Source organism: Pagrus pagrus (assembly GCF_965226575.1).
Source record: "Pagrus pagrus genome assembly, chromosome: 5".
NCBI lineage: Eukaryota > Metazoa > Chordata > Actinopteri > Spariformes > Sparidae > Pagrus > Pagrus pagrus.
Genome location: NC_140189.1, coordinates 1,249,347 through 1,262,463, shown reverse-complemented (window position 1 = coordinate 1,262,463; position 13,117 = coordinate 1,249,347). Strand labels below are relative to the sequence as shown.

At 40.9% G+C, this 13,117-nt stretch overlaps 1 protein-coding gene across 1 annotated transcript; it reads right to left on the bottom strand.

Annotated features, from left to right (window-relative positions):
* Nucleotides 1–2,016: 2,016 nt before the first annotated feature.
* nkx1.2lb (NK1 transcription factor related 2-like,b) lies at nucleotides 2,017–12,897 on the bottom strand. Its single transcript, XM_084352986.1, has 3 exons — nucleotides 12,264–12,897; nucleotides 10,569–10,788; nucleotides 2,017–3,266 (listed from the first exon to the last, which is right to left on the bottom strand). Exons 1-3 carry the CDS (start codon nucleotides 12,576–12,578, stop codon nucleotides 2,518–2,520), a joined length of 1,284 nt encoding a protein of 427 aa, XP_084209112.1. The 5' UTR covers nucleotides 12,579–12,897; the 3' UTR covers nucleotides 2,017–2,517.
* Nucleotides 12,898–13,117: the final 220 nt, after the last annotated feature.

The window sequence follows — 13,117 nt, the reverse complement described above, 5'->3', positions numbered from 1 at the left end:
GCACACATGGCTGCGGTTATTGTTGCAAGAAGGAGACGCCGAAACAATGGAAGCCTGCTGTATTTGCAGACCTTTTATTATACGCCAATTTTTCCTTTGTTCTTCTTCTGATGTCTTGGTATCTCCTTCTCACTTCATCCACTGTTCGCCTGTTTTTTTCCAACAGCATTAACTTTTTCACCGATTTTCTCCCACACGGCGTTCCTTTGCGCGACCGTCAGATTCCTTTGCTGCAGCTCATTGAAATGTTTATTCGCTTCCTCTACCAACACGTCTAATTCCAAAGGGTTGAATTTCACTTTGCGCTTTCGCTCTCTCAAACTCGCCATGCTGAAAACCATGAAACACGCTAAACCCTCATTTAAATAGGCGTGTGTTTCTAGATTGCGCACGCAGATTAGTACAAGCAATTTGGGATCTTAGTAGATCCGGTCCTAAAAGTCAAACACAAAGGAAAAAAATACAAGACAATAGTTTTCATTATTGATCTGTCAGGGCTTGTCGGGGCTTGACATCTGAATCCTCACATCCCACCAACCACAAGTTTTCGTGTTGTTAAATATTTTTCAGGCCGATTTAAATTTGTGGAATGCTAACAATTATTTATTGTGTGCTGTTTATGATATGAATGTGGGCTATTTAGTCTCCACATCGGCCACACAGCATGTGTTCTGTTAACAGAATCGCCTAACCTCGAAAATCAGACAAATAAGATCAAAATCTCTCCAATTCAGCAAAAATAAAAAGTTTCTATAAAACATCATATAGTTGAGTCAACATCTAAACCAATCAGCTTTTAGATCAGGCAACAGTCAGGCGTTTCCCATCATGCAATGGGTCTTGCAGTCGGTGGAGAGCAACTGCAGCGCCTGGCTAAAAAAACTGCAGCCACCTCGATCCTGTGAGATTACAGTTGCCCACGTGTGCATGACGTCAGAGCAAGTCAGGATCAAGTCAAACACAAATCTAACCGGCATGCATTGTGTGGAGATCGGCGCTGATCGATTCTGCACAGGATTGGTTGATCTTGAACGAGCCTACTACTTCATCATGACAGTACGCTTTCAGCTTTGACCTTCTGCTCCTATATCCGTCGCAGCCTTAGAATGAAAATTTTAAACAAAGAACATAGTACTTACATTTAAATGTACTTTCATCTGTTGTTGCAGTGTCTACCATTCTGTCAAATTAACTGTCATCTGTCAGTGAGCTGTCAATGTTTGTGCTCTCTAGTCTTTGTTTATATTTGCGTGACACACCGTGACGTATGTGACGTATCTTTCACCGTCAGAATAGCCAGAAAAGTATGCTGGCTTGCATAATGCAAAATATGACCCGATGTAGTAGGACATCCTGGTATATTTTTGGCATACTGCGTTTCACATACTTTGTATAAGGACATACTAAATCTTTTTCCGGCATACTAAATACTATAGTAGGATGGCTATTGGAACGCAGGGTAAGACTTGCGGACTTCCGTCTAACGTGCCCGCAAAGTCTGCGAGTCTTGCAAGTGCAATTACCTGCCATTTAGGTGCAGCCCAAGGACATTTAATGATAACTGGAAACAGCCATGGAGATGGAGCCACATCCATTCCTATCAAAGCTGCTCAGTGGCGCATGAAGCCATAATGGCTTGATACAAATACCCGGATCTTCAGTGTTGTGTTGCCCATAGAGCGTGCACACTAGAGACTTTCGCCGAACGAACCAGCTAACTTGAATGGGATAAAATAATTTAATCGTGCCGCTCTTCTAGATTTTCCAAATTTTACTGGACCAAATGGTCCAAATCATGACAGTCAAACAAGTCATTTTGTGGGCGTTGTGACGCTCAAAAAATGTGGAAACAAACCAACACAGAGAGGCCACAGCTGGCCGCTCTAGTTTAAAGCCAGGAGAGGAGACGCACTGAGCCATCATGATGTCCTGTGCATCAGACTGCCCCATAAGAATAAGTTCACAGGGATATTTTCAGTGTTTGTCATCATTTTAATATCAAAGGACGATATCATTTTGAGCTGAGGATTCAGGACATTCAAGAATTTTATGGAAACTGTCAAGAAATTCAATAAATAACAGAGATGAAAACAATCACAGCTGAGTTACACGGTACTGACAATTGATCAAGCCATTCCTTAAGTCATAAATAAACATTCAATATTCATACAGTTTATTTTTTTTAATGAAGAAATCAACTATTTGTCTATTACGTAGTTTAAAACAGCATTCGGAGTAGGGAGCTAGAACATAAATTTATGTACAGTTTCTGGTAGATATTCACATTCTATCACAATAATCCATTGAAATTAAAGCCTTCAAATGTTGGTAGTAAAAATGAGAGCAGAGTCAACACTGTTTGTCAGCCTGCTGTGTTGCAGTCTATTCATACACTGGGACATTTCAGTCTCTCTGGGCTCAGAGTTCTAAGTGTCAGGTTTGTGTGTGTGTGTGTGTGTGTGTGTGTGTGTGTGTGTGTATGTGTATGTGTGTGCGCGCGCACGCGTTTGTGCGTGTCTACAGGTGTGTGCTGTAGAATGCAGGTGCAGCATAGCTCTGTGTCCCCAGCATGAAGGGCGACAGGACGTGGCTGGCGGTGAGGAAAGGCAGCTGGACCAGGCTGCCAGCAGGGGGATGATGATGGCTGGCGTAGCCAGCGTGCATGGCCAGGTGCCCGCTGATCGGAGGGGACGGACTGAGAGGGCTGAGGCTTCCCAGGCCTCCTGCTCCTCCCGTACCTCCTGCTCCCCCCACTCCTCCTGCTCCTGCACCAGTGGGGGCGGAGGTATCGGCTCCAGGATTCTGTTTCTTCCACTTGGTCCGGCGGTTCTGGAACCAGATCTTGACCTGGGTCTCAGTGAGAGAGAGCGACAGAGCCAGGTTGAGCCGCTCACACACTGATAGGTAGCGCGTCGACTTGAACTTGTTTTCCAGTGCCACCAGCTGCTCGTAGGTAAAGGCAGTCCGGGCTCTGCGGGGCTTCCCCGACTTGGAGTCCGAGCCAGAGCGCTTCCTCTTAGGCTTACCCTGTGGGCCCTGGCCCCCATTGGTCTGGCCGTTGGTGATCTGGCCTGCGGGGCCTCCTCCAGGGCTTGCGGTGTCTCTGCCGGGGTCGTGGCTGTGTTGACCCAGATCTGTGTCTCCATTACTGGGCAGAGCAGAGCTGCTCTCTTCACTGCTATAGGGCCCATCTGGAGCCTCTGAGTCCGGGGTCCCAGATCTGTGGTAGTCATCCTCATCTGGGCTTCTGTATACAAAGCCTTCCTCTGGAAATACACACACAACAAAGACAGTGGTAAAATAACTTCCACTACATGATCAGAATGTAACTGCATGGAGCAAGCTGTGATGTAAATTCTCTGCAGTATTCACATGTGTGTAGGCTGCAGTTCTTCTAATGACCACTATACTCTGGCCTCCTTAAAACTACTGATTAAACTACTTGAAAAGACCTGTCTCGAACAAACACACATTTAAGTGGAAATTGTTGGATGGTTTCACAAAGATATATATAATTTGATAGATTTATATCTTATATTAAATATTATTAAGATGTTATATTATCTGACTGTAAACCAAGGATTCTCTGTCTGTTTGTCCATTCATCCAATCTTCCTCAAACTTGGCAGGTTAGTTGCTGAGGACTCAAGGAATTACAGTGTTGAATTTGGTGAAATTAAGTGACACTTTCAACAGTAATACATTTTGAGTAAACAGCAAACACGCTCTGTGCAGCAGTGGGGGTGTGGCTTCAGCGTTCTGATAACAAAATGGATTAGCGTGGTGCAACACCTTGCTTTAGTAACATGTTGCAGTGATAAAAAACAAAAGCAGAAGGTTAAACAAGTCTGGATGAGTGGGGAGACGTGCTCAACGTGGGTTTTCTGTTCTTCACGAGAACTGGAGGTGAGATTTTAAGTTTCTGTCAACAGCAGTGTGCTACCTAGCATTAACCTCAAGGGCTGGAATAATATAGCAAATTAAATTCACGCTTTACTTAATAAATGCGGTGATTAGTACGACTATTTTTAAAATTAATTCTATGTAGTTCACTTTTAAAAATGTTACAGATGTTTATACTAAAGGTAAAATATACAACATCATTTGCCACTAATGTGAAGAAAGCAGAATTTGAACACATGCTGCTTACCAAACTGAAATCACACTGTAAAATTAGGTAGTGCTGAACAAATATGAATCAAGATTTTGTTATTGCATAGCCTCATTATAATGCATTTGTCTCTTCAAATGTTTTTGAATCAATATTTTAGTGTTTAGCTGTAAAAAAGAAGAAGAAAAAAAGGTTTATGACAAGATGGCCACTTTGGCTGCTTTGTAACTTTCTTGGGTGTATTGTTCAGGGGTAAGTGTGGGTTTGTGTGTTTTTAATTCTAATGTAATGCTGAATAGTTTAATGAATCATAATACATTCAATGTTATATTATTGAACATTTGAAATTATATTAAACAGACAAATACATTTGAATGGCAAGAGCTTTGACTCTGTTTATAAAATTGTGTTTGTGAACTTTTCCAGTAAATCATACTTTATATGGAGCCCCAGGGCAAAAGTTTGCTGTGGGGCCCTTTTGCTGCATGTACATCTTCATACAATCATTAAACATTAATAATTTTAATTTATTTTGCACTATAGTGGCATAATTTGCCAATACAATTACAATAAATGAAATTGCCACACTGTGATCCGAGGACCTTTAGTGTGTTATAGGCTCCTTAAAGTGGCAATCTCAAGATTTCCGGAAGCGGCAATTGCAGGTATATTTTTGGATCTCACTGCTTCCCAGAGATCCAGTGTCGCCTCTCAGTTTTCAGTTGGCAGCTTTGCCACACCTCCATAACAACACCACATGAAAGCAAAAAGGGAATGATGTCTTCTGAGACAGTAAATATAACACTTATTATTCACTGAATAAAAAAAGGTTGCTATAAAAGTAACTTTATGTACATAGGGTTGGGCGATGTCTGCTGAATTGGCATATGACGATGTCTACGATGATACATCGTGATGGATGATGACATCGTTATTTACGAATTTGAGGCAGCGTGTCCTCTAAGTTTTGTTGTAAGGCAGCAGTTGCGTATTAGCTCACCACTGTAGTCGCCTCTGTTTCTCACCGTTGTTCTGACATGAATCTCCAACTGTCTCACCCTGCAGAGGAAACTATCCCCTGTATCCTGGTGCCAGGTTTAAACGTGTCCTCGTCTCCGCACCACATGTCTGTAACATAGCTTTGTTCAGCCTCACATGCATAAAACAACGTTGGCTGACTGGCCAAGAAAGCTGAGCTACGAAAACTGTGTCTTAGGTTCACCTAACTGAGCTGGTTTAATAAGAAAATTATAAACAGGACATGGAGACGTAATGTTAGTGCACTTAGCAGTAACATACATTTCTTCTCTCCACATATGACAAACAACAACAACTCTTGCCCTACGGCAAGTCTTAGGGGACACGCCACTTAATTGTGCTCTCTGGTGGGGAGCCTTTTAAATCACCATGTACGTACTTATTCATTGTCTAACAATAGGCTAACTTTAATGAATAGTTCACTCTGAAACAAAATTCAGTCATTATCGACTCACCCTCATGCTGATGAGAAGTCCGGTGTAGTTTCTTATTCCTCAAAGTGCAGCTGGAGACCCGCGGGGGTACCCTCTGGCAGCAATAATCCATATAACGAGCGTAGACGAAAAGGTCCATAAAACTACTCAAAAACTTTGTAATAGTCCTCCATCCAGTCATTTAGTACATTTTTCTAGCCTAAACAGTCACTATGCTATATCTGCCTGGGGGCACGCTCCAGCGTTCACGCGAGTCTCCCTCACAGCGTTTGCACTACGGAAGCTGCGCCGGACAAGATGAACGAGACTCGCGATAGATACACACCAGTATTTACTTCCTGCTGTGAGTGTCAAGTTTCAAATCACTAGTGTAGGCAGATCCCTCTTGTGTTTGTGTGTCGCTCGGTCGCTCAAAGCAGGAAGTAAATACTGGTGTGTATCTATCGCGAGTCTCGTTGATCTTGTCTGGCGCGGCTTCCATAGTGCAAACGCTGTGAGGGAGACTCGTGTGAACGCGGGAGCGTGCCTCCAGGCAAATGTAGTATAGTGACTGTTTAGGCTAGAAAAGTGTACTAAATGATGTCGTTCCGAGTAAACTCTGGATGTCGCCACTTCAGGACACTTGGATTGTAGCGGACGAGCAGTATGGAGGAATATTACAACGTTTTTGTGTGGTTTTATGGACCTTTTCCTCTCGGGCACAATTGATGCTCGTTATATAGATTATTCCTGCCGGAGGGTACCCCCGCGGGTCTCCAGCTGCACTTTGAGGATTAAGAAACTACACTGGACTTCTCATCAGCATGAGGGTGAGTCGATAATGACTGAATTTTGTTCTAGAGTGAACTATTCCTTTAATCCGGTCATTATGATGCAAACAACCTACTCTCTCCTGCCGACCAACCACTGCTGGGTGAACGCGTCACTAACTGTACGCCGCTTGTGATATTTTCCGGAAAAGTCGCCACCGACATCCAGTGGCTCTGGTATTACAGCAAATGCAATGGCTTTCATCAGTGGGCCATAGGCTCAATCATCGTGTTACCTCATTCGGTGATAGATACTTGACTGACCTAACAGATATCTATTTACATGAAAATCTTCGAGATTATTACTTTAAGGCTGGGCTCAGACTACAGGTATTGTAAAAATCCTGAAGGACTGTGAAATTGGGTTGCATCATGCACATAAGGAGAATATTCACAGATGTGCTCTTCTCTAATCTCAAACCTGCACACACTACAAGACTTGGAAATAATGTTGCAAGATTCTTCTTCTAGTCCAGATGATATGCGCCAAATTTGAGGTGAATCGTTTTCATAAAAGCATGAAACTTGGTGCAGTTGTACACTTTTGGACGCTGAAATTTTCAGAGATGGAGCCATCGCAAAAACATGCTGGCCATGGCAGCCATTTTACTTCCTGCAAGTCAAGGATTACGATGATATTGTATACAACATCATAAACTGTTCAGGTGAACAGTTAATAGTGAATTCATTGAAGGAATCAGTATCTGAAAAGTTAGGTGAGACTCTGTTATATCATGTCAGTTGCATGCATGTTGTGAAGACTACATGCACGCGTGTGCATGTGCGTGTGTGTGTGGTCCTGGACACCAACTGTTGTGGGAACCAGTCACAGAAGCTGTTTTGAGTACTTTGCCAGGTGATAGGTCTGTCTGTCTGTGAACAAATGTTGTCAATGTGATAGCACCATAACAGTGCAATCAAAAGTCAAAAAGTCAAAGTCAAGTCATGCAGTCATGAAACTTTACAGGTGTGTAGTTGAGATCAAAATGAAGGCCGAGTTTGAAGATGGGTGTGCTCTTACCCATGATTACTGAGAACTCATATAATAATGTATTAATGACAGCTGAGTACTCATGGGTCAACATGTCAATGGGCATCATGGCTGGTGTGTTTCCATTACAAGATGGTGTCTATTTTCCTTCTCACATTGGAACATAATTCACCATTAATTGTTAACCTGAACAATTTATGATGTAGTATATTGTGAGTGTCATTGTAATTTGTAATGTCAGTGTAATTGTAAATGTTATTTTACAGTTACACCTTTGTCCTGGTGTAATGTAGTTTACAATATATGGCAACTACCTGTAAAATAACACTAATAACTAAGAAATGTGGTTGACTGAAAAGTAACTTCACAAGACATCAAAATATAAAAATAATAATGAAATAAAATATAATAATTAAAATGAACTTGGTAGTATGGTAATCTGAACAACAATCAGCCACAATAAGAATCACTGAAGCCTTTACTGCCTTAATGTCTAATTTGATCATTTCAATGCAAATCATTAAAACTTTCAAAAGAGTTCCAGCGGAACTAATTATATAACTAGTCAAAGTGCTTATTGAAAATACCATTCTCTATGAGTTATTAAGAAGCAAACACTTGGAGATCCGTCAATTTGCGGCTGAATAATGTTATTAGGAGGAGGGATCTAAAATAACGGATACTCTAATCAGCACCAGGGCTGGATGAACAGTGGGTCCTCCCTCTCGTCTCCTTTTGCGTTAACCATCAGGTCAGCAGCTTGTCCTGTTGTGGTGTGTCTGTTGTTGTATTCTGATCTATTCAAGAATACACCACGCATCAGCCAAGACAATAAAGGTGTTCAAATCTAAATTTTGACAAAGAGCCATAAAAACAACAAAATGGGTCAAAATGCAGAACTTATTTCAGTTTATATTTTGCTTTGGTGTATATATATATATATATATATATATATATATATATATATATATTTAATTACTGACAATTTGAAATTCAATTAGGCCTAAAGAAAACTATAAGTCACACAGTGACTTTAGTGCCATTGATGGGCAGAGAGGTTGTCTGTTTAGTCCAGTTGGTAATCCAGCCTTGCTCAGTGCTCACATCTACAATGTTATGAAGTTAAAACGAAAAACTAAACAAAACTTTTAAATATTTTTAAAAATCCAATGAAATATAACATGAACATATTATAGTAAGAGAGCAAGTGCAACATGACAAAAATCTAGGAAATATGTGACTTTTAATAAGTCAGTTTCTATCTCCAAAAAAAATACACCTCTTCTCCCCTGAAAAATCCACCGTGAGCATGTGTCATGTGTTTATGACTACAATGAAACAAAATGATAAATTAATTAAACTTCCTGATTCAGTTGGCCAGCTGACACAAGAGAAATGAAAAAGCCCTCACTTCAATTGGAAACATTAAACACTTAAGGCTGATTTTGAAACAGAAATGTTAGTCCAATGTTTGGCATATTAAAACAATAAAATCTCACATACTATGTCAATTATACTTGTTTAGTCTGTGGTGTACATTAACACCTGAGTGGCTCACAGTCCCTCAGTAAGGGAAAGAAAAAACAGCTGAGTTTAGTTTTGGGCCCAAACATGCTGTTGTTCATAAATTAATTGTTAGATATATGAATGTATGTGACAGCATTTTAAACAGAAATACTCGGCAAAACACACACAGAAATCATCCAAATGAAGTCAATTTTTAATATACTTACATTAGTATATTAGTACATTCATCTCAGAACATACCATAAATGTATTTATAGCCTATTTAATGTTTTCAATATAGTTAGGGTCTGACTGAATTACATTATATTTAAAAACTAAAATAATCCACATATATTTGATAAAATTGTGGGGTTTTTATGTAAAGGGTTTTGGCCAGAAAGTGTAACATGCAGTAATGTAATTATTACCATGATGTCGCGCAAATCAATTGACACAGGAGAGACCTTTATTTTGAACAATGGGGTGGAGATGAATAAATGTAGCCTACTTTTAAATGTTACAGAAATATTCAGTGGATTATTTGTCTGAATCTCAATAAATTCCGTTTTTGATTTAGGTACCAACCTGTGCACTGGAGAGAATTTTTTTTTTTCTAGAGGCTACTGAAGTTCTATGTAATTACCAGAGGACAGCAAATAGCAAATTAAATCTCGAGATTAAAGAATAAATAAAAGAAAGAGAAACAGATGAAGAATAAATGAAAAATATAAAAAGATTAATAAAAAAGCTAGAAAAAGGAGGAAAAGAAAGTTTGATCCCGGGTTGTGATTTAATAGTAGAGGACCAGTATAATATCAAATAGAGGAAACGGAGTTGATCGGAGCTAATGGGTTTGAATGGAGGCTCACTCACGGACAGTGTAGGCTGCTATTTGAAACAGATATTCACCAATTAATAATACCGATCATACACATTCACGCACGCACGCACGTACACACACACACACACACACACACACACACACACACACACACACACACACACACACACACACGTGGCCAATTACTTCGTACTTTATTTTTCTTTTTTAACTGACACTTCCGGTCAGACACTACAGATCCTCTCTATCATATTATTTTTTATGATGCTAGAAAAATTTCGGTTATAAACGCCGCCACTCCAATTAGAATACCGCCTTCTTGACCCTTTACACTTCACAAAATTCTCCTTATTTGGTCTTAACACAGCTTTCTGTGTGCCACATTAGTATCGCAGGTTTTGGATACTCGAAATTCCACTCAGTGGAAGTTGTCAAACTGATCATTCCAAAGCAGAAAATCGGGATTAAGATTAATACGAAAAGAACGCACACAAAACGGCTATCCTAAACATAGCCTATATTTTTATCAGAAGAAAAAAAATAGATGTTTAAACGCGAGCAAAAAATTCACATTATTTTCACCTAAATATGATGTGGATGGTTAAAAAATTATTAAACAAAAATCATATTAAAAATAGCCTACGTGGGATTTTGTGAAAAGAATGAAATAAATTGATTAAAAAAGAGCCTGAATAAACGCCTTGAGATCAGCCGATTAAACTGTCTGGCTTGTTTTCCTTTCAGTAATCCCAAACTAAAATGAAAACGAAGGAACAGCCTAAAATGAACTGGAACATAAAGGTGATTAGAGGCTAATTCCATGTAAACTCAGACTCACTGCTCTGGTATTCCTCAGCAGCGTAGCTGCCTTTACTGGCCTCAAGGTTAGGCTCGCGCTCCCCCGTCCCTCCTCTCCGGTTCTCCGCTCCGTACGCGCTTAGCTCGCGCTCACCGCGTTGGCTCGCGTGCTGCTGCTGGAGTCGCCGACTGCTCGTGAACTTGTTGGGGTCCAGGATGTCCAGTACGGAGAAAGAGGTGGTCCGGTGCCCGGTAGGGCCCTGGGAAATAATCAAAATTATTAATTATTTTTACATTTTTATCAGAATTAGACGGCGTATGTTGATGCAGTTTAAAAAATGTTAAAAATACAAATAAACACAATATGTTTTTAGTGTAACGAAAGCATGGATTTATAATTCCCATTAAGTCCCAATAGCCTACTTTTATAAATTACATCAGTATCACCCTGTGACCTATGCGTACACCTTGTTTACTATATTATGCAGATTTGTAAGCAGATTTTTTATCCTGAAGATTTATGTCAAGCCAAAACGGTGACCAACTGTATTGAGCAGATAAAAGGTGGTGCGGTGGCTCAGTGCGGCTTTCTCCTGCACTACATCCTGATTAGGATCATTCATTTTTAATGAGGCCAGTCTGGAGCATGTCGACATGAATAATCCGACATTAATAATATTGTTTCTCCTTGAATAATCCGATGGAGCATTCAAGGTAGCAGGCAGAGGCCTATTAACATCTGATGATAAGAATAATCACACAGTACCATGATCAGATCTGTGATTAAGATGAATAGTCCTTTATTTAAGATACAGAAGAGTTCACAATAAACTTGGATTACAAGCTACAATAATGAAATGTAATCTTTTTCCATATATAGGCCTAATATTAGGGATATCTCGAGGACTAAAAGTTTACTTTTGAGTAGAGTTTTTTTTTAACTAGGCTTAATACTTTTCGTTTAGCTAACAATTAATTTAATTCAAGGCAGACACAAAATGATATTGTTGACATGCTGTAATTCATATCAAATCACATTAATTTGACTGTGTGAAATTCACGTTTTCATTCGATTTTTATAGATTCATGCGCAAGTTCGCAGAAAGAAGTCTATTTCCCTCTGAGCTTTAATGGAAACGCATTTGATGGTATCAGGTTTATTTTTATTGTTTCCCATAACATTGTCGCAGCAAATTGGCTGCTAATTTTACTGCTGTATCTTAATTAAATCCTCATTTGTCTGCTCAAATCGGACAGCCACAACATAAAAACACGAGCCCACAAGCCGTTTTACATAGTAAAACGAAACTACCATCAACATAATCATAAAAGCAAAACAAACAAACAAACAAACAAACAAACAAACAAACATAAAAACATCCCAAACGCCGCTCCACCGGCTCTATTTAAATGTCTTTTCTTTTTTCTTAGTCACAGTTAATTTTTGGTTGTTACTTTGCGCACTCTGGTGACGCTGCAGTCCCACTTTCCTGCTCCTTTTCATGCCAACTCTGTCCGCCTAAATATACCTTTATTTTCATGCATATCTAACGTATTTACTTGTTCTATTCCTCATGTCCCGAGATTCAACGTGATTTTTATTTACACCCTTTCTTCTTCTTCTTCTTCTTCTTCTTCTTCTTCAATAGGCTAAGTCTACATTGGGACTATTTGCTGCAACAACTAGACTACACACTTTCTCCACAGAAACTCCATAAAGTTTGGGCCCATCTACCTGCTGTGGCGGGGCCAACACCGGGTTCGTCGGCGGGGGTTCCGAGCGGTTCTCCATGGCTTGACCATCTCTGCCTCCGGTCACCGCGTTGGAGAAGAGCCGCTTCTCCCCGGCAGCACCTCCGTCCAGCATGTCTCCGCTGTCCGGGCCCACCAAAGTCTGGACCCCTTCCCCGCCGGGAGCCGGTTCCGCTCTGTCCCGACTCATCACGGGAAGGACTGCGTCCGCCATAGGCCCTGCTACGGCTCTGTCCCGGCTTATTACGGTCTGGACCCCGTCCGCTCCGGGTCCTGGTACCGCTCTGTCCCGGTTCATGACGTTACTCTCCCTTTCCCATATATGAAGAATCCGAATTAAAATGCAGGAACGCCAAAAAAAAAAGAAAAAAAAAAGATTCAGTCCCAGCAGTTTTACAGGGACTGCATGATATTCATGTTAAAATAATAAGTTCACACCGCAGGCCGGGTCATGAGTCCCATCAACATCCAGTCTGAGATTATGTTTTCAGCCCGTTAAACTTTTCCATAGGTGGGAGTCTGAATTGATGAGGGGCTTGAACTGGACTTGTAGGTACCGGACGCAGTCCCGTCAAGGTTTGAACTTCTTCTCTCTGTCTTTTCTCTCAGGCTCCTTTCCCTTCATCCTCCGCATCCGCCGCGGCAACACAACGTCTCCGGTGATCTAATGTCTATCTGTCTTGCACGGCACCGTTATTTCGCGTTGGCACACACACATAAACAGCGCTTGGCGTCCCGACCTCCAGCCTCGCGCGCTCTGTTTGGTCACCGGTGTGTGCGCGCTCTCGAAGCCTGACAGGAGTTGAAGGCGGGACGGACGCTGATCTATCTCTCCAG